The sequence below is a fragment of the Colletotrichum jinshuiense genome, chromosome 4 (assembly GCF_051148585.1).
Source record: "Colletotrichum jinshuiense chromosome 4, complete sequence".
NCBI classification, from domain to species: Eukaryota; Fungi; Ascomycota; class Sordariomycetes; order Glomerellales; family Glomerellaceae; genus Colletotrichum; species Colletotrichum jinshuiense.
This window is the reverse complement of record NC_139311.1, coordinates 601525-624437: the sequence shown is the minus strand read 5'-3', so window position 1 is coordinate 624437 and position 22913 is coordinate 601525. Positions and strand designations below refer to the sequence as shown.

At 54.0% G+C, this 22913-nt stretch overlaps 4 protein-coding genes across 4 annotated transcripts; 3 read left to right on the top strand and 1 right to left on the bottom strand.

Moving 5' to 3' along the window:
* Positions 1 to 754: 754 nt before the first annotated feature.
* On the top strand, positions 755 to 2722 carry EsH8_IV_000159 (serine C-palmitoyltransferase LCB2; the record flags this gene model as incomplete). The annotated part of the gene is made up of 1 exon (XM_083265049.1): positions 755 to 2722. The coding sequence occupies one exon, from the start codon at positions 755 to 757 to the stop codon at positions 2720 to 2722; it is 1968 nt and encodes a 655-aa protein (XP_083123944.1).
* A 10275-nt stretch (positions 2723 to 12997) lies between these two features.
* EsH8_IV_000158 (uncharacterized protein) lies at positions 12998 to 14594 on the top strand (the record flags this gene model as incomplete). The annotated part of the gene is made up of 3 exons (XM_083265048.1): positions 12998 to 13268; positions 13339 to 13500; positions 13567 to 14594. 3 exons carry the CDS (start codon positions 12998 to 13000, stop codon positions 14592 to 14594), a joined length of 1461 nt encoding a protein of 486 aa, XP_083123943.1.
* A 4308-nt stretch (positions 14595 to 18902) lies between these two features.
* EsH8_IV_000157 (uncharacterized protein) lies at positions 18903 to 20069 on the top strand (the record flags this gene model as incomplete). Its single annotated transcript, XM_083265047.1, has 1 exon — positions 18903 to 20069. One exon carries the CDS (start codon positions 18903 to 18905, stop codon positions 20067 to 20069), a length of 1167 nt encoding a protein of 388 aa, XP_083123942.1.
* A 1061-nt stretch (positions 20070 to 21130) lies between these two features.
* Positions 21131 to 22639, bottom strand: EsH8_IV_000156 (uncharacterized protein; the record flags this gene model as incomplete). Its single annotated transcript, XM_083265046.1, has 1 exon — positions 21131 to 22639. One exon carries the CDS (start codon positions 22637 to 22639, stop codon positions 21131 to 21133), a length of 1509 nt encoding a protein of 502 aa, XP_083123941.1.
* Between the last annotated feature and the right edge of the window lie 274 nt (positions 22640 to 22913).

Sequence of the window (22913 nt, the reverse complement as noted above, 5' to 3'; positions counted from 1 at the left end):
CAAAGCTCGGCACTGCAACACGCACAACACAACATCCTGTTGCAACCTCGCTCGCCTTGCTCTTCGCAACCTCCCAATCGCTGAGCAACGAGGCCGCTAGGGAACCTACCATTTGCGCAATCAATCTTTCTTTGCATCTGCCCGACGCCTCCAACCACTCAACTCCTGCCATCCGAGCAGTTGCTTACAACTCTTCCTGGTGAGTCTTGACCGTTGCTTATCATCACCCTCCTCCGAACCAACCCAATTGGTGCCTCCGGCATGTCCATGGTCTTTGTAGCTCTTCAAGCGGCGTCGTTAGCGCACCCTTTCGTCCCATTTTTGCTTCCATCGAACCTCCGTGTGAGGTCGGGTGCGAGCCTTGGGCTACTCGCGCAACTCTGGCGGGTCGTTTTTAGTGGTCGCCTATTCTGCCACCACCGCGAGTGCGCGCCACTGACACTCTGACCGACAATTTCCCTTTCCTCAAACCTCCAACTTTCCTCTGCCGTTTCCCAGCACATCCGGATGATCCGCCAGACTGGCAGTATTTGCTGACCAACTATTTTTTCCTTCCTACAGCACGCATCCCTTCTCGGTTTCGTTATAGAACTGCATCGTTCAATCCCTCAATTTGTCGCCTGCCTGGCCATTCGCAGACCTCGGTCACCCCCTTTTCGTCAATCCAGGCACCCAGTCCCACAGACAGCCAAAACGTTCCTCAGCAATGCCCCGTAGAATTGCGAATCCCTTCTCGACCTCTCATTCCTCCACCATGCCTCCCAATGAGAAGGAAAGGAGACCTTCTCGTTCCAGCAATCGCCTCACCAACTTTTTCGCCTCGCCCAAGGGTGGCAAAGACAAGGACCACCAGACTGCCCAGCAAGCTCTTCTGGCAATGCAGCAGGGAAACATTTCGTCGACCCAGATTACCCCCTCAACCATCTCCCTACCTACAATCTCTCTCTCGACTGCCACTGCTGGCGAGCCTGACACCACCGAACCCCCCACGACTCTCTTCTCTCCCCCCTCTGTCGTCGAGACGGAGAAGAAGAGACGCTTCGATGCTCAGTTTGGCCCTCTCTTGCACCCCAGCCACCGATACGTGAGCAAGTCCAACGATGGCAAGCCGCTCGACCCGCCCATCATTGACGAGCCGCCCTACTATTATGTCCTCACCACGTACATCAGCTACCTCATCCTCATTCTCTTCGGCCACGCTCGCGACTTCTTTGGCAAGCGGTTTGGTGACAAGAAGCACTACCAGGCTCTCAAGCCCCAGAACGGATACGCTCCCCTGAACGAGGATTTTGACAACTTCTACGTCCGCCGACTGAAGATGCGCATTGACGATTGCTTCGCGAGGCCCATTACCGGTGTCCCTGGCCGCTACATCACCCTGATGGATCGGGAGTCTAGGGACTACAACCGAACATACAACTACACTGGCACCCATACTGAGACCTTGAACATGAGCTCCTACAACTACCTCGGTTTCGCGCAATCCGAAGGTCCATGCGCCGATGCCGTTGAGGAATGTGTCAAGAGATATGCTCTGAGCAGCTGCAGCCCCCGCGCTGATGTCGGCACCTCGGACTTGGCTCTTGAGGTCGAGAAAGAAATCGCCAGTTTCGTCGGCAAGCCTGCCTCGATGGTCTTTTCCATGGGCTTCGTTACCAACGCCAGCTCTTTCCCCGCTCTCGTCTCCAAGGGCTGCCTCATTCTCTCCGACGAGTTGAACCACGCATCCATCAGAGTCGGCGCTCGTCTGTCCGGTGCCGTCATCTCCTCATTCAAGCACAACGATGTCATCGACCTGGAGCGGAAGCTCCGGGAAGCCATTTCTCAGGGACAACCTCGCACCCACCGTCCTTGGAAGAAGATTCTGGTTGCCGTTGAGGGTCTTTACTCCATGGAGGGTACCATGTGTGACTTGCCCGGTATCATGGCTTTGAAGGACAAGTACAAGTTTTACCTGTTCATCGACGAGGCTCACAGCATCGGCGCCGTCGGCCCCCGCGGTCGCGGAGTCTGCGACTACTTCGGCATCGACCCCGGCCGCGTTGACATTCTCATGGGCACCCTCACCAAGTCTTTCGGTGCCAATGGTGGCTACGTCGCTGCCGACAAGAGCATCATCGATAAACTGCGATCTTCCAACGCTGCCACCATTCTGGGCGAGTCGCCCGCGCCTTCCGTTCTGATGCAGATTCTGGCTTCCCTCCGACTGATCACCGGCGAGCTCTGCCCTGGTCAGGGTGCGGAGCGTCTGGAGCGTATCGCCTTTAACTCTCGCTACCTTCGTCTGGGTCTTAAGCGTCTGGGCCTGATTGTGTACGGTCACGATGACTCCCCGATCATTCCCGTCATGCTCTACAACCCTGGAAAGATGCCCGCCTTCAGCCACGCGATGCTTAAGCGCAATATTTCCGTCGTTATTGTCGGCTACCCCGCAACGCCTCTCATCAGCTCACGTGTCCGATTCTGCGTCTCCTCGGCCCACAACAAGGACGATCTTGACAGGCTGCTTGCCGCAGTCGATGAAGTCGCAGACAAGCTTCAGATCAGATTCTCCACGGGTATTGCTGGTGGCCAAGAACCTCTCCCTGAGGGCGTCACGCCCGAGACTGAGGGTGAGTGGCGCAAGGCCAACGGCCTGGAGGGCGTCTACAAGCCTCCTCGCTGGAATCTTGAGGAGGTCATGGCTCGCGGAGTCCAAGATGCCAAGATGCGCCTTCGGTAGACAACTCGCCTTCCTTATCAAGGTAGTTTTGGGCGACGAAAGCTTTTTTTTGACCGGCCACACACCACTTGGCCGGACACTGATGAGGCGTGGACTAGACGGAACAACGAAGCAACGTCTCTCGGGAGAGGTGGGAGTTTGGTGCACTTTATTCAATTCTGCGGGCATCGACTTGTTTGCATGATACCTCTGATATCACCTGTCGAATGTCTATTGTTCCTTCACTAGGGAAGCCTGCATGGCCTTGGCGTTTTTGGGAGTAATGATCGGAATAGCGAACGAATTCACGTGCCACGGCACAGTACCAACATAACTAGTAGTATTAGGCTCTACGGGGCTGAGAAATATAGACGATAACTAAGGTACCTTAGAGTAATGTACATGCCCTTCATTGGAGATCATTCATCGTCTTGTCCACAGTGATCGATGACTTCTCGTGAGAGAATCTTTGGATCTGAAAATGACGCAAGTTTCCGAGTCTTTGGAGCTCTAGTGTTCAACAAACCCACCCATGTGAAGGGTAACAAGATTGTACCACTCGCCCTTACACTCTACCATCGGGGTTTTTCTTGTCTGGAGCCATCGTTGAGTGTACCTGGACCTTTAGTTTAGGTATGCGATGCAGTCCCGTATCGCGACTTGGACAATTCATCCACCATATTCTGCCCGCCGCAGGTGGTATGGCTTTCCCTTATCACCAGCCCCCCACGCCTTCCAATCTAAGGCGAGCAGCTCCTTCCATCTGGATTCTTCAGAGATACGTATCACCCGACGAGGCTACACGAGACTGGTTTTTTTTTTTTTTTTTTTGCGCTTCTCGTCTAAGAAGATGTCTACCTTCCCTGTTTTAACTTTCAATTTCACTTGCTTCACTGCTTTGTCTACGCCGTGCTTTCCTTCCCAAGTTGTGAGGTGACCCTCAAGCATCGTCTACTCTTCCTCCTCCGTCCATGCACGCCCATCCCATCCCTACACACACAAGAAATCATACATTTTGAGTCTTGTCAAACATATTTTGGCGGTGTTCTTTATGATTGTTTAGGCAGTATTCTGCCTCCTCTTGTTCCATGCCGAGTCTGGCTGCTTTTATGCAACAGCTGCAACCTCGATACTTCGATATCAAGCGAGAGTGCAAAAAAACAAAACAAAAAAACCAGCATCAACCTCCACTCCAAGCAGAAGATAACTCCAAGAGTCCGGTACGATTAGCAGTTAATCACTATGGCGAACAGCCTTCCCCGGTACGGCCCAAGGCTATCCCGGCTCCTGGACGAACGTCGATCTAGTGATGCGCCCCCAGAAGTTCCTCCGTCCAGCGAGGTAGGCATTGCGTCGCTGCCGCCACTTCGGCCTTCATTTTCCACTCCTCGACGAACATATGCGCCGTCAGTCAAGTTTCTTCCAGAGAACAGCGATTACACTAACATCGCCAACAACAACAACAACAACAACAACAACAACAACAACAACAACAACAACAACAACTCCCACGAAGCCTTTTCTAGACCACAGTCCGGCGGCACATCCAACTACCAGACTCCCAGAACCACATCGACCGAGGATTCAACAATGGCATTCTGCAGTACGCTTCGACCACCGTCATCATTTCCCTCAACCACCGACCATAATCGGCAGAAAGTCCGAAGCTCGGAGTCTTCAGTCACTTATTATTTGGATTCCCATCGCCATGATACCACTTTATCTCTCCCCGTGTTTTCTGCAAACTCTCAGCATCCGAAATCGATGTCTCGTCTTAAGAGACCACATGCGGTAGCCATCTCGCATACTGGAACCAGCAAAAATGGCACTTGTCAGTTCCATAACAGAGACGATAGTCTTTTCGTCCAGCAAGACAGCCCACAATGTGGCAGCGCTGTCGTGGGCGAATCAACCGCATCCTTCCCGGTGCCATCGTCTCCTTTGAGAGTGCCATCATCCCCTGCCGACAATCATATACAGAACCTCAGACTCCAAGACAAGTTGCAACGTCTTGCCTTCCAGGATGGCTTCTTCCCAGATACGGAGTCGGTGGATGTATTACGTTCGACCCATGGCGCCGATGGTTTACCCAGGGAGGGCATGACGGGCAGCAAGCTGTCAGGGTTCATTATAGAGGACGACGAGTCGGACTCTTCCCCTTCTGTGAATAGCACTGAGACAGGACACGCCAACAAGGGGTCCAATATTGCAGCGAAGTTCAACTCCAAACGAGAACAGATTATTGAGGCGACGGCAAGTAGAGGCGAGGCGAACATCTCCAACCCCCACCAATCGCGGACATCTTCAAACACAGTCAACCTTGGGGCCAGACGACAAAGTTCAGTTGATAGCAGGCCCGGCGAAACTCCTAGCTTTGCGGTGCCCAGGCGCCTTGAGTCACAGCCTCACTCCTTACAGAAGTCAACTGGGAAAAATTCCCAAACAGAAGCAAAACTGCAAACCCATAAAGCTACATCGCGATTGAAGTCAAACCCTGCCCAATCCACAAGAAAAACAAACGGCCCAGCTACTGCAGACAAATCGAGCACCACGAAAGGCTTCAATTTGATGTCTAAAATGGCCATCAGAGCATCTAGAACTGATGTTCGAGTTGTCACGGTACAGAAAAGCGTATCCAAGCCAAACGCCCTTGATTCTCGTCAGAATGTTTTTGCCCCAAAGAACCAGGATGTTTTGCAAAAGGACTCTCCGCCGCCAAAAACGACGAAGGAACCAGAACCATGTAAGAAAGGGATTGCACACAATGCGTCTCCGGACTTTTTGGTCTATGGCCGCAATGGCTTAGAGGGAGGACTACCCGTCTTGACGACCAAACATTCTGGCCCTCACAGAACTTCGCAAATCGCAGCATCGAAAAAAAGAGCCAATCCCCAACTTCCGACTACAGTACCGTCCCATACGTCCACTCACGTCACGCCTGCCTCGTTTGCACAGAGAGCGCCGAGCTAGAAGCCAAAGGTGCTGAATCAACGTAGCGTGGACCCCAGCACCTTGGGTTTGGTGCCCATCAATACATTGCCAAGTCCTCTGGACGAACCGGAACTGCCCGTCACCGGATTCGCAAATGCAAAGTACGCAAACGTGTTGAATAACAGTTCCTCACATTCCATCGAGCAGACCGTTGCGGTTAGCTTACCGAGGGGTAGGCCCCGAAGTCAGACACTTCCCAACCCAGTTACGACGGATACGCGCAGGTGTGGCGCCACAGCAGCTCACGATGTGTTTCAATCTCAACGTAAGTATACTATTTTACTCACGTCCTCCGGTATATCAACTCGACCTGGCCTACACGACTTCATGTCGCATCCATTATGGTCGAATGGATGATTTGTAGGATGAACTGACACGGATTATTAGGAACACTTCTCGATCCCTGTTTTTTTACCCCAGATCAGCCTCAGAACGAAGCTATCGAAAACCGTGAAGTTTTTAGTACCCTTTCGGAGGACGAAGGGTCTGCTCGCCAACACCGAATCGTAACCTCGAAGTTTTCCGATCAAAAGTCGTCGGGTCATCAGACACCAGTTCGAAGAGAAAGAACACAAATTGACCTCAGAAACAACCCCTCATTTTCTGAACAGCAGCCCATCAAAGGAATTAGACCCCTCGATGGTTGCCGCAATACCAAACGAAGAGCCTCATACGCTCTCAGCCCCAAGTCGACCCAACAGGAGCCGGAGAAGAAGCGCATACGGGACAACAACAGCGAGTTAAAAGTTCGGATGTAGTCAAGCATCATCGACACGCCAGTGGCCAAGGCAGCTGTTCTCCAGACACAGGGAGATAGCAGGCGAGGAAGTTATGGGGACGGCGGTTATCCGGCAATGGACAATGTAAGCAATACGGCAAGTCACAGAGAGTGATGTGTCCCGCAACCTCTTTGCTTGCAACATATGGGTGTCACCACGACCGCGCATTGTATCTACAGTACCGTGGTTGGATCCTCCTGACGAATTTGTTGGATTGAGAGCAGGACATTGCTTGTGGGTGAGGGACAATGTTGAGATTGCTCCACGTTCTGAAAAAGAACAACCTTATATTTGACAGTGTATGATTCGAAATAAGGTATTATGGGATACGAAGATGAATGCGGGAGGGGATACTCTTGGTCTTGTTCGCGTACTGGCTGCGGTCATGAGTGTAGGGTATAGTGTTTGGAACGAGGAATTCAGAATTAGCACATTGATGCAAAAGCCACGGCTGACTATGAGATTGCCAACACCTTCAGATCCACTGGATTCCCAGCCAAGTTGGAAGGAGGAGAAGCACCGAGTGTTCCTCTCGCCAAGCTAAGGATATGACCCGAGGGAAACTTTCGTCCCACCCGTTGGTTGTCATGTCGGCCCTCCCATCATGAACATGGGGATTCGTCGAGTTCGTATTTATCAAAGTATACCAAAACCATATTGATGCCTACTGGAAGCCACGGGCCTAGAGCATTAGGCTTGAACTTTCGCCTCTATCTACTGCATCGTTTTCTCTTCCGCGGTCTTGCCCCCTCCCCCCTCAATGCACCTCTTGATTGCCATTACGGGCGCATCCGCCATCTGCATACGAGAAGATGACCATCAAAGCCCGGTGTGGATAGCTAATTGGTCGCAGAAGCTCAGAGGAGAAGGAGGCAGAGCTGATCAGGTCAAAAAATGGGTGGAAGGGGGAAATGGGGGGGTTCGGGTTCGCTGGAAAGTTGCATAGCTCACACACAACCCGGTTACTCGGTACAAGGCAAGCTGACGAGGTAACTCGCGAGCATATACGAGTAGCTCAACTCGAGAAGCCCGAGCCTCGGCAGCGCTGGCGGGGGGTTCATATCACGTGGAGAAGGTAGTGGGAAGGGGAAGGGGTTTTACGAAAGTCAAGTTAGTCCGATGGGGAATGAGAAGTCTTCCTTGTGAGGTTTAGTATCTCGAGATTTTGGGAAGCTCGGATGGAGAAGTAGCGGTTATGTGTATGTATGTATGTATGTGTGTGTGTGTGTGTGTGTGTGTGTGTGTGTGTGTGTAGAGTCCAGTTTAGCGCGGGGCAATTCCGCTGAATCGTGGGAGTTGGGAGAAGGGCAATTTCTGCCGAGACGAGAAGCTGCTATTCGTTCTAGGCCCCGAGAAGGGGGGAGGGGGTTTAAGCACGGTGCAAAGTTAAAACTCGACCGTGGGCTTAGGTATGTCAGATGGCGGCGAAAGCAGCGTCCGGTTTTATGGCCCATAGGATCAGAAACACCATCTCACAACTGTGCGTTTGTTGGTTGGGATGTGTTGATGGTCCGTCTCCACGTAGTCTAATAGCTTAAGCACGGGCCGGCTTCCAAGGCTCGGGAAGTTACCGAGCCCACGACGGGACGGGTTCAACTTAGGAAAAGCGGTTGACTCGCGGTTGACTCGTGGTTGATCTGTGGGGGCTGGGGAAAGAGAAAGAAGAAAAAAAAGGAGAGAAATAGATGAGGGACTCGGCCGAGCAAACCGTACGGAGTAGTTCGGATCGTAATGTAAGTCTCGCGTGAGGACTGGCGTTAGATCGGAGATGCTCTAGCGCCGAAGTTAGTCTAGGATGCGGAGGGGAGTTTGTGATGGGCAGGTTGGAAACGAAAGATGAGCGACGTTATTAAGCCTTTCTCGGGCGAGCCGGCGAGCCGGTCTGCCGCTTTAGGTTTGGACGGGAGATGGTGTAATTGAGCTGGTGCGTGCGTGCGGTGCGGCACGACGGGTGGCCGGCTGATGGAGGTTTTCTAACGGGGCATCGGGATTTTTATTTTATTTTGGGGGTTTTGGGAAGTAATAGAATTACTAGCTGGAGGGCCACGACTGGGTGTCAAGGAGTGATCCGGGCGGGGGGTTTGGTGATGGGTTTTCTGCAATTGAGAGACATCACAAGTAACGTAGAAAAACGGCTGATTATGGCGTCAAAGTTTGAGATGAACGATAAGATATGGGGGCTCGGTCATTCCTTCACGATCTGGAGATGAATGTGAGACAGATAAGGTTGCGTTTCGTACCTAGCCCCAGACAAGAAAGAGTGAGATGTATTGGTCGAAGAGGTCGTGCGATGGTCCAAGATGGTGTAACGTATGAGACATGGTCGCCGGGTACAAGACACCGCTGCGAGGCTGATACTCGGGATGGGCGTTGCATTATTATAGACGATGGCCTGAGGAATTTGCGGGCTCGCCGGAATCATACGATGCAACTGTATTTTTCTGGTCTTGGTAGAAAGGTCATGAGATGTGACAACCATTGGCCTTAAGGCTAGGCCCATTCTTTCTCGCCGGTTTCTATGATACGTCTACTCTCAAGTGCGTGGCTGTTGGCGCAAAAGAGTGTTTGTAACGGTCAGGCTGGGCGATACCACGAGAAGGTTTGGTCTTGGCGCGACAGAGGTTCGCGGAGGACGGATTTGGGCCTTCTTGGGGAGTCCCATCCGGATGGGTCGGCAGAAAGCCTGAAACCCGGGCAAAGAGCGGGGGGGATTTGGGGGCCGTTTGATTTTCCTCTCGTCTTCAGGTATTGGGTTTGGGGTTGACCTGATTTCCTCGAAATGAGGTGCGACGAGGTAGGATTCATGTGTAATCTATTCACGAGGTTCAATGTTTCAACTGAGGGGAAGGGGGCAGAAGGCCATGAGGGAATCCGGACGAGATGAAGAAACAAGAAGGTGGCTGTGCCCGCGGCTGTGGAGTTGCGATGAACGACGTTGGATAAGTCGAGACGATGGCGAGATGGGCAGAAAGAGGTTGCAGACAGGAAGGGGCCGGGGATGATCGACGCAGGGCTCGTCGGGATGCGTAGTCGTTGCCGGAGGAGTTCTTTGCCGGTATGCTGTCGTCGACACTAAGTCTCTAACACGTCTGTGTCGCCTTGTAGGGTTTCTGTTGTTAAGATTTGGGGTCTGGCGGGTTGCAAGTGGCAGCAGCTTGATGTGGTAGTTCCAAGTTTGTCATAGAGTGCCAAGGCGGCCATGTTGCTTCCAAGTTGACAAGCTTGGAAGCCACGGCGGCGACGGGTGGGGACGTATCCATAATGTTAAATTATGGAAGTTGGCCTTCTATTAAGTCGCGCAGCCTCTTTTGCATGGCCTTTTGATACAGCGATCACCTCTCGATGGGTTAAAATACCTCATCGTGCTTTACTTCCGGTCCAGGCGGTGATGTATGGATGGGGCAGCTGGGGAATTGTGGAAACGGATTGGGCGTGACCAGTGTGGGCGATGGGGGTCTAGACTGCCGGAACCCCATTCAAAGAAAGTGCGTGATGGAAACACAAGGCAGGGCCGCAGGGCGAGGGGTGGCATTTGTTCCGTTTGGTCAGCCACCCAAGACCTCTTGCGATACCTCTCGTCCAGTCGAGTCGAGTTCTTTGCCAATTACTCAATGGGTGCTACACAGTACAAGTGCGGATAGGTGCCGGGCCCAAAGGTCCAGTCGGGTCTTCTGTCATCCAGTGGATTGGGGGGCTTGACTGAGCGGAGAGCCATGAATGGACCACTCGGTGGCACGCTGGGTCGATTAAGCAACATAAATGCAAGGTGAGGTTCGTGTAGATGAGGTAGCTGGCGTGTTTCTGGGAGAGAGGTCGCATATTGATGCGTGCCGGTATCAACCCTGCAGAGATGGTTTTGGCACGACGGTCGGGACTCTTTCTGGTGAGGCGGCTCGAGCAGCGGTACCCCGTCTGCGGTTCGCGGTAAGACGAGGTTCCTGGCAAGTTTTAGGTCAGGAAAAAGGCAAGGTCAGGTCCGTTGAGGCGAGGGAGATCGTCCGTAGCCATCTGCAGCCGTGTGTGGGATCAGGCACCGTGGTTGGTGGACGGTGGACGGTGCTTGGACGGCAAAGCAAAGAGGAAACGGCAAAAGCGTCTGATATTGACTTCACTGCAGGCTCTTGGGTACGGATTCATGACTCTCTCGTCTGCGTGCTCGCTCGGCCCGGGTGTTTGTTTGCTTGTTGGGGAAAGGCAGGGCCGAAATTGAATGCAGCCTGCCCCCTAGAAACAAATAAAGCAACGGGAGAGTCATCATTAAAGCAAGAGGAAAAGGGAGTCGACTCGTCACATTCCCGTCGTGGGAGGTGGTGCGGCGCGGGGGCGACACATATCTGGACTCGCATTCACTCACTAATTGCTGTACGGATACCGTGCCATGGCAGGGCGGTGGCAGCTGTTGCAGGCTCTGGGGAGAGGGGCGAGGCCCACCCTGGGCTTAGCGATTGGTAACGGCTGGGCAGCTCGGTCCCAATTACCGACGGAGGGGACCAGAGTGCCATGGTGCCAGCTAGCAGGGCCGTTTTTCATTTTCGACGCCGTCAAAATCTCTTGTTTCTCTGGGTCGATTTCCCCCTTATTTTCTTATTCTGCTGTTTACATTATTGCGGTGGCACACGCACATGCACTTGGTCCAATCAGGAAGAGGCGACACCCAACTGGCCTGGCTTGGCATCGCTTCTGGAACATGCCCACCCGTGGGCGACGACGACATGGGCGGAATACATGGACGGCGTCTATCCAGGTTGTCTCTGGGGGAGAAGCAAGGCGGAGAGACTGAGCTCTGACATACGGCAGCTCCTCCAACCTCACTTCGCCTTCGGCCATTCATGCAACAGAAAGAAAGAGTGGTTCGGTGCTACTGAATAGAGCCGGGGAAAGTTTCCCTTACACACCTGGGGGCCAAGTGGCACGTTATCTGTATGTGCATGTGCCGCGAAGCGTGAAGAAGGCAGCGCCAGGTCAGGGATCCGTAGATGCTGTGCTCAGAACAGAGTAGCTGCTTCTCAGGCTTGAGTGCAACTTCAAGCACGCCGCAGGGATGAACCCCTTTGGGCGCTAACACGCTTCTGGGCCGCGGTAATGGGCCGAGCTCATCGGCGACGCGGCGCATCTGGCCTCGTCTTGGTAGCATCGAATCTTGCAATAAGATGGGAGGGCGAGGCGCAGCATATTCCATCAAGTTTTGTCGTCGGTGCCGCCAGCCATCCATCCATTGGGGTGTTGCCTTGATCGGAAGCAATGTCGGGGGAGCAGTCAGAAGAAAGGGGATGGACGCCACGGGAGCCAGAAGGAAGACCGAGAGAGAGGCACGGCATGGCACGGCATGGGGCACGGCATGGCATCGAGGCGACTTCCCATTAGGCGAGCGGCTAGTTCGAGACAGCCACGGGAGCAGACGGATGGGTCCCCTCAATGCTCACTCAATCTGATCTGACCTCTCTCGACTTCACAACGAGTCCAAGACCGACCGCACTGCACTACAGTGACAAGAAGTATGTATGTACGTACGTACGTACGACGGAGAGAGAAAGAGGCACGTTCCTGCCTGCCTGCTGTGTTCCTTGTCCTGCCCTGGCCAAGGATCTGTGTCCATATCCATTACGCTACTGCTGTTGCTGGGCTGGCACAGGCACCCGGGCGCTCCTCTCACTGGATAGCGGGCAGAAGTGCTGCTGGGGCCCTTCCTGGATCGGCACCCTCGCCTGCCGCTCCACTGATGGTGGGCGCGAGCACTGAACAGGGACCGCGCCGCAACGCAGGGCACCGCACGGGGAAACGACGCAGCATTTCATGGCAAGCAGCAACAGAAGCATCCCATGGAAAATACCTCACCCTAGTAGGAAACCACCGCCAAACCCCATGTACTCCCAATGTCTACCCTCCCCTCCCCTCCCCTCCACCCCCCCTCACAAGTACCATACTAAGCTGTGGGCAGTACTCCATATCCAATCCCGTCGGCTGCTGCTGCTGCTGCTGCTGCTGCTGCCAGACACCTTCCTCCACCTTTTTCGCCTGAGCCCGAACCCGAACGACGATCCATCTTCGACCTGACTTGTCCTTCTATTTCTGCAGTCTACCTTAGCCTGTCACCTTTACTTTAGGCCCGGATAGCGTGCATCTCTATTGAGCCTCTTGCACCCACGCTTTTCCAACCACTCTTCCCCTCGACATTACCTTCAACATCAGTCGGACAGAAACACCGACCGATCGCGCGAGGAACCGATGCTCGTGATCCCTCCTTTGTCAGCTCAATTGTGTGTGCTGCTTCCACAATTCCAATCTCTTCTGCAACGGGCCCCCGCAGCAGCCGCCGCCACGACCTCCTCACGCTGAGGACACCGCCGGCGCTTCTCGACACTCCCTCCCCGATTCGTCATCCAGCCTCCTCTCCTCCTCTCCTCCTTACCATTGTTTGTTTGACTGACGACGCCTGCTGCTACTGCTGTTGCCGCCGTCACATTCCCTCGTCGACGTGCTGTCGCACCTCCGCTACCAGTCCTGATCCCCGACTCTACCACCAGCCATGAACTTCGATTCGGGCACCGCCTATGCAGAGTCGGATGCCGACGACGAATACGAGCGCAGCCTTGGGCCTAACTCACCCGTCGCCGACGATGAAGGATCGCCAATAGACTCCGAGCTTCCCTCTTCCAACGAGCACACGCCCACGACCTACGGCCACCGCAGCAGCGCCGACCGCTTGCCAGAAACTATCATCTCCGAGTGGACCGCCGACGAGTGCGCCGACTTCATTAGCACGATTGGTCTACCGCAATACGCCGATGGCTTCGTCGGTGAGTTTAACTTCCATTACCGCCGTTCCCTTACTGCTTTGACGACCAACTAACCCATGTCTTTCATCAGAGAACGAGATTGTCGGCGAGGCCCTGGTCGCCCTACAACACGATGACCTAAAGTCCATGGGCATTGCCAGTGTCGGCCATCGCCTTACCATCTTGAAAAGCGTCTACGATGTGAAGAAGGCCCAGGACATTCCCATAGAGAGCGATCACTACGTGCCGTTGTGTAGGTGATGCCGTGCTTTGTTGGCCCGTAAACTTCTTGCTGACCTTTGTCGTTTCCTCTTTCCAGCTGCCGATGCCGAGGCTCAATATGCGACGGCCACCCTCAAAGACATCAAGCATTTAGTCGAGCAGCTCCGTCTACGAGATGAACGAATGAGCCTGGTTGAGAAGGACCTGCGTCGACTCTCGGAAGATTTCAGACGGTTGCGAGAAGATATGTTACCTGCTCTGCGGTTGGCAAAGGACTCATCGCAGCCACTGCCTAATCTGTCCAGCAACAGCAATCAGAGCTACGGTTACGAGACTGTCTCGCCTCCCGCGCCGACACCTTCGTCCACTCAGTCGATGAGCTTGCAGAGACAGTACTCCACCAAAAGAATTATGCTGGGCACGACGCCGAAAAACACCTCGCCGTCGCATCTGCAAACAACCCACGAGAGGTCGATGGAACAAACGTTGGACCCATCCAACGCGGCAGAGCGAGCCGTCTTGTCCTCCTCGCACCTGGCAGCTATGAACGGTTCAGGTACAGCTACTTCGCCTGGTTATCCGTCGCCGAACATGCCTTCGCCCACGTCCCCTCCAACATATGGCGGCGCAACGCTGGGTTCACGATCCTATCGCTCCGACCGCTCCGAAGCTCCAACCCCTTCGTCCAGATCAACATTTGCCGAGAACGATCACGGGTATAAAGGACGCGAACAAGGAACGGCACCGAGACGTGGCCCGACACCCGCCCCCGACACCCCAAGTACGAGCAACGCTTCCGTCGAGATCTTCAAGTCTTTCCGAGTCAGCATGGACGATCCGTGCTACAAAGTTCTACCTGCCGCTCTCAAGAAGTACCAAATCAATGCGCCTTGGGACCAATACGCCCTCTACATTGTCTACGGCGACCAGGAGCGCTGCTTAGGGCTGGACGAAAAGCCTCTTATTCTGTTCAAGCAATTGGATAAGGAGGGCAAGAAGCCAATGTTTATGCTACGAAAGACGAATAATGCACAAGTCGACACGTCATCGGAACAACCGGGGAGCGCCGGCCTTACCGCTAGAGGTGCGGCAACCGGCTATGATCCGCCAGGTGGTATCATATAGGGGGTGATACCACTACTGATCATACTCGAAGCGTGCCCTTCCTCGATTTGACTTATTTCCCATCCGAATTATTTGAGTGGATACCGGCCGCGTGTAGGATGCGGGGCTGCGAGCTCGACTGGACCAGAGCATACCGGAGTTGGGGTTCACCTGCATAGCGCTGCGCGAAAGAGACACGACTGCTTTGGAATACTGTCACGGAAACAATTGTGTGGGTTCGATTGGGCGGGGTTTCTCCACGGTGTTTCGTCTCGCATCTGTTCCTGGGCTGTCCGAACTCGAAACGTGGATCCGAGCAATATTGTTTTTTTCTTTTTTGTACGTTCGAGCTCCAAAACCCCGAACGGATGAGACATTGGGGTCGGGAATTGCCGCGATGGCACGGCGCAGCATCCTGTTCGAAGCTGTTGAGATTTATTGCTCTTGAGGATCTAGGTTCTAGTTGGGGATTGCGCTACGTGCAGACGGGGAATATAGTACGGTGTCTGGTTGTCACGATGTACGGGAGGCGGTCTGATCAAACATAGAGCGAATGTGTAACCGGCACATGATAGGAGGCGGGGAATTTCTTGGGTATGGGAGGTGGCATCTGCTCAGTGCGACCGACCAATGAGGTCGCGAAAGCTATGAAAGGGAGCTTTTATTCTTCTTCTTCACATCAATTCATTCACCATCTGATTCCAACGAAAACGCTCTCATGTGACTGCTCGAGGTACTGTTTGCCAGAGAAAGTAGGGAATATGATCCAATACATTGAGCGAATCCCCAGGCGCACGTGGATATGACGATATTGCCAGAACTATCAAGATCTTAAGACACCGAACGAGGTACATGAACGTGCGCCAAGGTGGAACGATCGCGTCAAGGATCAAGGCGGGATTCGTCTTCTAGAAGCACGGGGATCCGCCTCATGACGAGACGACGATTCGCGGCCCCAATGACGACCCAAGTTTGGTTCACAAGGGGTAATGAGGAAGAGACGACGAGGCAGTGCTCTACCGCGTTGGCTAGGGGCGTCCGTGAGTGGGAAGAATATGGGGCTGATGGGTGTTGGAGGGCAAGTTCGTGGGGATTTTAGGGAAATGGGAGGGGAGGGGCAACATTCTTCGCGTTTGTTCGTTCGTTCGTCCGCCCGTCTCGACACATTGCTGGTCATTGCCGGTTTTGACGACGGGCTACCGGGGAGTGGCATTCGGGGCGGCGGAGGGCGGGCGGGATGTCTCAGTTTGGTGGGTTTATGTTGTTCCCACTTCCCACTTGGGGAGTTGTAGTGCACTGCTGCTCTTTGGGAAGGGGTGAGGGGGTTAGAAAAATGTGGGATTTCTTCGGACGGGTGCGGCATGTCGGCAATGTGGGATGATTTTTGGCAGCATCGAACGATGTGTTGAAGGGAAATGGGCATAATGAAGGTTCAGCAGCCGATGGAAAAGTTGAGGGAGGTGGGAAGGGGGGTGGGAATGGACTCGAGCAGGTTTCTGTTTGCGCCCTGAAGTTCGGGTGCGACGCCCGGGCGGAGCGGAGGAGACTCCCCGGGTTTGTCGGCCTGGATAAGGAGGCCGGGACGGCAAGGGCCATACTCTGGAACCAGTGGTTTATCTGCGGACGATGGATGGTGCGGGACGGGGAAGAAGTTTCGTTTGTATACGAGGTTTTGGACGGTTGAGGTTGCATGTGAGACTAAGGAAAGGTCAAGATGGGCGGTTGCATCCGTCTCATCGTGCTCACTTGACAAGAGACCCTTTTGGGGGAGGGGGGCGAGAAATGGGGAGTTTCGGTCTGAGAAGGGTAAGGCTTTCTCATTCGCACAAGGTCAGCCCAGTCTCAAGGAGTCGGTTTATGCGGACTTAAGAAGGAGATGCAGGCCGCGCTTATCAAGCGAATGCCGTGCGCTGCTGGCTGAGCGTCGCAGATGGACGGGACGCTCGCGATAACGGCGAGTGAGCAGCAACGAATCCGGACACGGCATCTCTATGCCTCCTGCCTCCTTCCCCTTCATTTGATCCCGCCGCAACCCGTTCCGGCCCCTTACCCTTTGTTGGCCTTGACGAATTGACCTTTGGCGTGACTTCTGAGACTAGGAAACCCCCACATGTTCGATTGATGTTCGCTCTTGACAAGTGTTTGGTAGTCCAGGAAGGGAAGTAGACCGGTTCAAGTTAGGAAAGATAGTATGTGCCGGGTTTGTAAGGTGTTTGGAGTGTTCCGGGTAGTTTGAGCCGGAGGAGGGAGGTATGATTGGTCTAATTGGATTGCTGAATGAGACGTCAAGTTGCAGGTAAAGCGATCGAGAAGGCGGTTTGACGTGAGCGTTCCTGTCGAGGCACGGATTGTTCATGATTGAGCGACCAGCTCGTGGCCAAGGCGAGGCAGCGCGCCCCTCGGGCGGGGGATGTTGAAACTGTCACCGTTGACAAACTGAGTCGTGCGCATGAACGACAGAAACATGCCACGATGGGAGCGGCATGCAACCTTGTTCCGACGTCGCTTATCTGACGCTGCGGGTGACGGGTGGCGGTCGGCCGGCTTGCATCAATATGTCGTTAAGAGAAGAGCCAATGGCCACGGCAAGTTTTGACAGCAAACGTTTTCTTGTTTGCAACATTTCGTTCCTACAATGTCTTGGTCTCACGACTTCCCAAATTGCATCCGGTGGCAGGTATAGAAGAGGATTCGAGACGAAACTGGGGTTGTGTGCATGCCGAGCCTCGACCCAAGAAAGACCATTCCGGAAGTCTTGCCCTGTCTACCTGCCAATCACCCCGGCGAGACAGGCCCATGTTCGCCGATGGAAATGACTTGCCTATCAGGGTATCGTGGTCACAACCCCCACCGAGCCTCAGTTTGCGCCTCGACTTCATCCATGTCAATCTAGGGCTCGGGACGGGACTAACCCATCCCCACCGGCTCAGGTCCACAGTCATATTATTCTGTTTTACCGCCCACCTTTCCCATCACAGGATACGCCCGAATGGCTCAGTGGTAAAGCGTCTCACTAGTACTCTGTCTCAGAAAACTTCGGTTTACCTGAGATGGACTTCAAAATGAGAAGATCGCCAGTTCGATTCTGGCTTTGGGCAGAATGTGGTATCTTTTCTTTTTGCTCCTGTTTAGATTTATCAGTGTCCCGGCCGAATACATAGAGAAAGAAGGCCCCTTTAAGATCAAAACTTTTTTTGGAGTATGAATTGTTTTACGTCGACGACGGCGAGTCATATCTGCCTTTTGTCTGCGATATTGACGACGGCTTGCTGCGAAGTTCGCCGTGTAAGTGAAGAAGCCGAGATGTTGAAAGGGAATGCAGCAACAATTTTCTTGCACAACTTTTGTCCACGTGCCCATGACCTCGAGCTGTAACAATTCATCATTCAAGTTTGCAGTTACTTAGTGTATTGTTAATTATCATATCGCTGCTTCTAACCCCCGCAAAGCACAAGATGCAACCTGTACGGAGCACGATTCATCGCGGCGGACGATGAGGTCTCTATAAGCTAACAGGAGATTTTGGATAGTGCCCGGACCTCGCTTGAAATTCCGTGGTAAACTTGTACATGCATTAGGGGATGGTATATTCTGATAACATCTGGCAGCAGCAACCGAAAGGTTGTGGCCTGGAAGTTCAATCCAAGGGGTGAGCACGTCTACGACAGACATGATGCTCGACTACTGCCGAAAAATACCTGCACTAGTTTCCTTATGGTTTCAAGGGCTGGCTAAAATAGATGGAAATGATTCATCAATTTCCAACTGGGCCGTGTAATGCCTAGACGTGCCGTTCTCGTTTGGGGAGGAACAAGCAACACTTGCCTTCAGGCGCGTGCTTTCTCCTGCTATGCTCTTGTTCTCGTTCTTGCCTTCCCCCTAACCCGCCCATTTTCATCCTTCTCTCGCATCATTTTCTTCTTCGGGCCAAACTTCCTCTGGATTTCCTGGAGGTTTGCAGATTTTCAGGGGCAGTTCAATTCAGCTGAGTAGATCCAAGGCTTGCAGGTAAGAGATAGTCTCCCTGCACCCTTCCTTGTGTCAAAGAGCCATGACTGACTTGGCCATCATAAGCGAGGACTGCACTCTGGTATGCCGTGAAGATACCGCGGGACAAGGTGACCGTTATATTCCGGCAGGCGCGGTCTGCTTGGTAAGTCTCTTCCCTACTGCGTTATGATACTGTTACAGCCTTCGTTGATACCAACGTAGAGGAAAGGCTTAAGGGACCCGTTTCCACAACACTCGTAGACAACTTCAAACAAGTCGAATCCCGGTTGGAAGCCGAAGAATCACAGCTGCACGCCCAAAAACAAGCCATCCTTCATTATGAAGCCCCAGAGCCAGATTATTCCCGTGGCTCAGCCCAGCGGCGTGCAGTACTTCTTTGGCACGGGCGACGGCGCCCACTCCTTTACGTGGAGCCCTCCCGGTTCTTCAGTATCTTTCAATCAAGAAGAAATCTGCAGCGGAGGTGACCTTAAGCGTCGTCGAGTCCACGTCGATGTTGTCAAGCACGGCGTTGCCTTGCTCCAGCTCGGCTCGGACATGACCATGGATTTCAGATCGACCCACGCCGAGGCCGAGAGAAAGCTTGAGAATGTCATATCCGAACGAGACCGACTTCTGTCACAGCTTCATGAAGCCAAGAACTATCAAGAGAAGGCCACTAACGAGACACAACAGCTCAAATCCGACCTGAGCGACACGACAAAACTGTACAAAGATATGGCCCTGGAGCTCAGTTCCGCTGTTTCGAGACGTGATCAACTTCAATTGGAGCTTGAAGAATCCCAAAGGGAACTGACGGCGACCCGGGCTGATTTGACAGTTCGACAAGAGGTCCTCGGTGTTGAGCCCTACTCCGCGGCTAAAGCGATTGAAGAGCTTGAGAAGCAGCTCAATGCCTCTCATAAAGAGCGCGAAAAGATGAAGTCCGACATGGAGGCGCTTCGGAACCGGACCGAGGCTTATCGGGAAGAGGCTGCCGCCAACCAGAAAACTCTCCGAGACTCGAACAATGCTAGATACGCAGAGATAACAATACTCAATCGCCAAGCGCGGCAGTCTCATAGCGAACGCGCTGCCGCTCAGGCTGACCTGGAAACTCTGCTGAAGAGACTCAAGGCTGCTGAGCAGAGAGATGAAGCGAGCCAAAGAGACCTGAGGGAGTTCCGAACAAATAGGGGTGGTCACGAAATAGCGTTAAACGAGTACTATACACTTCGATCCAGACTCGCCATGGCCAAAAAGAAGCAAGAGAAGGCCGAGGCCGACATTCAAAAGCTCCAGGACGAAAAGAACTCCCTCCAATCCATTATTGAATTTGAGGAGAAACGCCTTGGTGAGTTGGAGGCGTCGCTGGAGAAGGAGTATGGCAGGACGTGGAACACCGACAACGAAGGGGCCCCTGCGTGGTTCCCCCAGTTTGTAGTCTTTTTCAATGAGGTCAAGATGATGCGTGGTATTCATTCGGAGAAGTACGGAAGCTCTTAGGTGACATGGCCGAGGACAGGATGGGGCCGAGTCAGATTCATTGTAGGATACATTACAGGTGACTTTTCATGGCAAGCTTTCAATAGGCAGAGTGCATCTTGTTTTTCAACACAGAAGAACTTATTCGGTTTTACTTTGTCTGTGTCGGTTCCCTCTCCTATGGAAGTGTCATCGTCGGGCCGGTGGTAAACTGGGAGATACTTATACCATGGTACTGCAAGGAACACAGTGAAGGGCGTGCGCCTTCATGAGTAGTGCGTGGAATATCGTCGCAAGAGAGATGCTCAGCCTCGGTGATGTGCTCTTCAGTGAAGCAGGCCCGTCGACATCTTTCCAAAACCGCCCGAGGAAGACAGACCAACCCCTTTAGTCCCAGAACCACCGAGGCTCGTTGCCATTTGCATGCCGGCTTCCCGCGTTTGATACTGACATTCCCCGAGTATATATGAGGCTACTCCAGATCAGAGTACTCAACGGCCAAGTGTCGGCAGCATGGTGATGTTGGGCCAACAGGACTTGCTTCATAAGTCTGCCAGTGCAACGCCGATGTTCAACTTCTACTCTAAAAAAAACGAGGAAAAAAACCGGCAGGGTAAAAGACAAGGCCCCGAGAGAGGTAGGCGGACAGGTGATACCGAAGGGCCGGGGTCTTCGCGCAGGCGCGCATACCATTCTCTCGATGGTATTGTTTGGGTTCATGTTCTTGGGGTGAGTGCTACGCGTCACCCACGTCTAGTAGAGATGCCGCGGCAGCGGGAATGGCGATATATCCTTCGCCGACAAACACCATACGATCACACTATATATTGCTTGGACCAGCAGCCTGCTTGATCAATGTCAATCATGAAATTCGTAAACCTATACTAACACATGGTATATCCTTCCAAAGAAAGCCGCGCTAAAAAAAAACCCCTTGGGACCGGCCATGCTTGTGGTCCAGATCTCTGGACCATGACTCCCTTTGTAACTCCAAGTATGCAATGAAATGCCCAAAAAAAAAGGGGGGGAAGAAAAGTGAACAAGAATCACCCTTTCTACCATATCAGGCCGACGTGCCCACTTTAAAAATGCACACTCCGCTTCTTGTTGACCTTTCGTCTCTCTTCCTCGGTCCGGTCCCGATGGAAAAAGTTGCTCACGCTGGCAGCCGAGTTAGCATAAGGACCCTGGAGAAGCCCCGAGACGAGATTCGGAAGCTTGCCCCGGCCGCCTTGCGACTGTTGGGGCTGCTGCTGCTGCTGGGCTGGTTTCGGCTGCGGCGCAAAATGCACCTGCGCTGGGCGGTACGGATTTGTGCCCGGGGGAGCGTTCTGGTATGGCCCCGCGCTCACAGGCCGGGGCGGTTGGGCCGGCGCGACGTGCCACGATCCCGGGGTGGTTCCCGGCGGCGGCTGATGGCGTTGGGGCAGGCTCGGGGCTGGCGCGTCGGGTTGGACGCCGTACAACCTGCGGAGGCGTTCAGTCTCGGCCTCGATCTCGGCCTCCTTCCGGCGGCGCTCCTTCTCCTCCTTCTCAAGCATCTTCTTGATGTGCTTCGCCTCCTCTGCATCCCGCCGCTCGCGCTCGCGGGCCTGGCGCTCCTCCTGGGCGACCATGGCCTGCAAGCGCTTGGTCTCGTTGTCAATCTCCCACTGCGCGCGGGCGTTGGGCCTGGGCGGCCCGTTGTTCATGGCTTGTGCTGGAGGTGACGCAGGCTTGTTGCCGATTGCGCCGGACATGGCAGCGATGGGGGCCGCGGGGCCTACGGGAACCATGGGCGCCGAGTTCGGCTTGGAGTTCTTTCGACGGCCGGACAAGGGTGGAGGGGTTGCGGTGAGGTTGAAGACGTTTTGTCTGGGGTTGAGGAACAAGTCGCGGAGTATCTCGGCGCCGAAGAGCAGAACAATGTCCAGACCCTTACGGTCCTCCACGTCCACGCGCTGCAGATTGGGTTCGTAGATGGTGACGGCACTCTCGTGCTTCTTGTCCTTGAACAGAGCCACCGTGATATCCGGCTCCTTGCTCTTCTTGCCGGCGACGCTCTTGCCGACCATGTAGCACGTCATGTCCTTGCTCAGTCTGCCGTCGCGCTTCCAGCGGAAGATGACCTTTGGCACGGTATCGCTAATGACGGGGTCGTCGGCGGAGCGATCGATCATGCTAGCGCTCGGGGCGCGGAAGCTCTGCTCGGGCATCTCAAATTCCCAGCTGTCGCTCTTGCCCCAGCTGCCGGCCTTGGTCCTGATGACGACCTGTGAGTCCGGGTTGTAGAGTTGCAGGGTGACCTGGTCCGGGAGGATGGGTTGTGGCGGCGCAGGCGCGCCGTTCTGGACGCGGACCTCGGCGGCGGAGAGAGTCGGCTGTGTCCATTCCGGCTCGACGAGGACCTCGGCGTAGATGATTTGCTGGGAGGCGATGTCGGTGAATGCGGCGGCGTACTTGTTGCGGGCGGCGGGATTGGCGGGATCGGCGCGCTTGAGGAGGTAGTTGGGCGCTGGGTCGGAGCCCTGATGTGTGAAGTATAGGATCGTGTTGGAAGGGTTGTCGGAAGAGGGGCGGAAGTGGAAGGTTGGAAGGTTTTCGTCGAGCATGGTGGCGGTAGGTCTTGTTTGCTTGCCCCGCGGCTCGAGAAACAGGTTCTTGATCTGGGAGTTGAGGGAAAGGCGAAGAGGTGGTGTTTCCCGCAGTCGACGTTTCGGGGTCACGCGGGTTGACAAGAAAGGGGAGGGGGGAAAGGGTTATATTTTAAAAATAGATGAAAGAGAAAGAGAGGCCGCGAAGGCACGCTTGCTGGGCCTCAAGGGTTTGCGAGGTCAAGTGGGCTGAGCCTCAACCAGTCCGTCACCGGTCTGTCTGTCTGCCTTG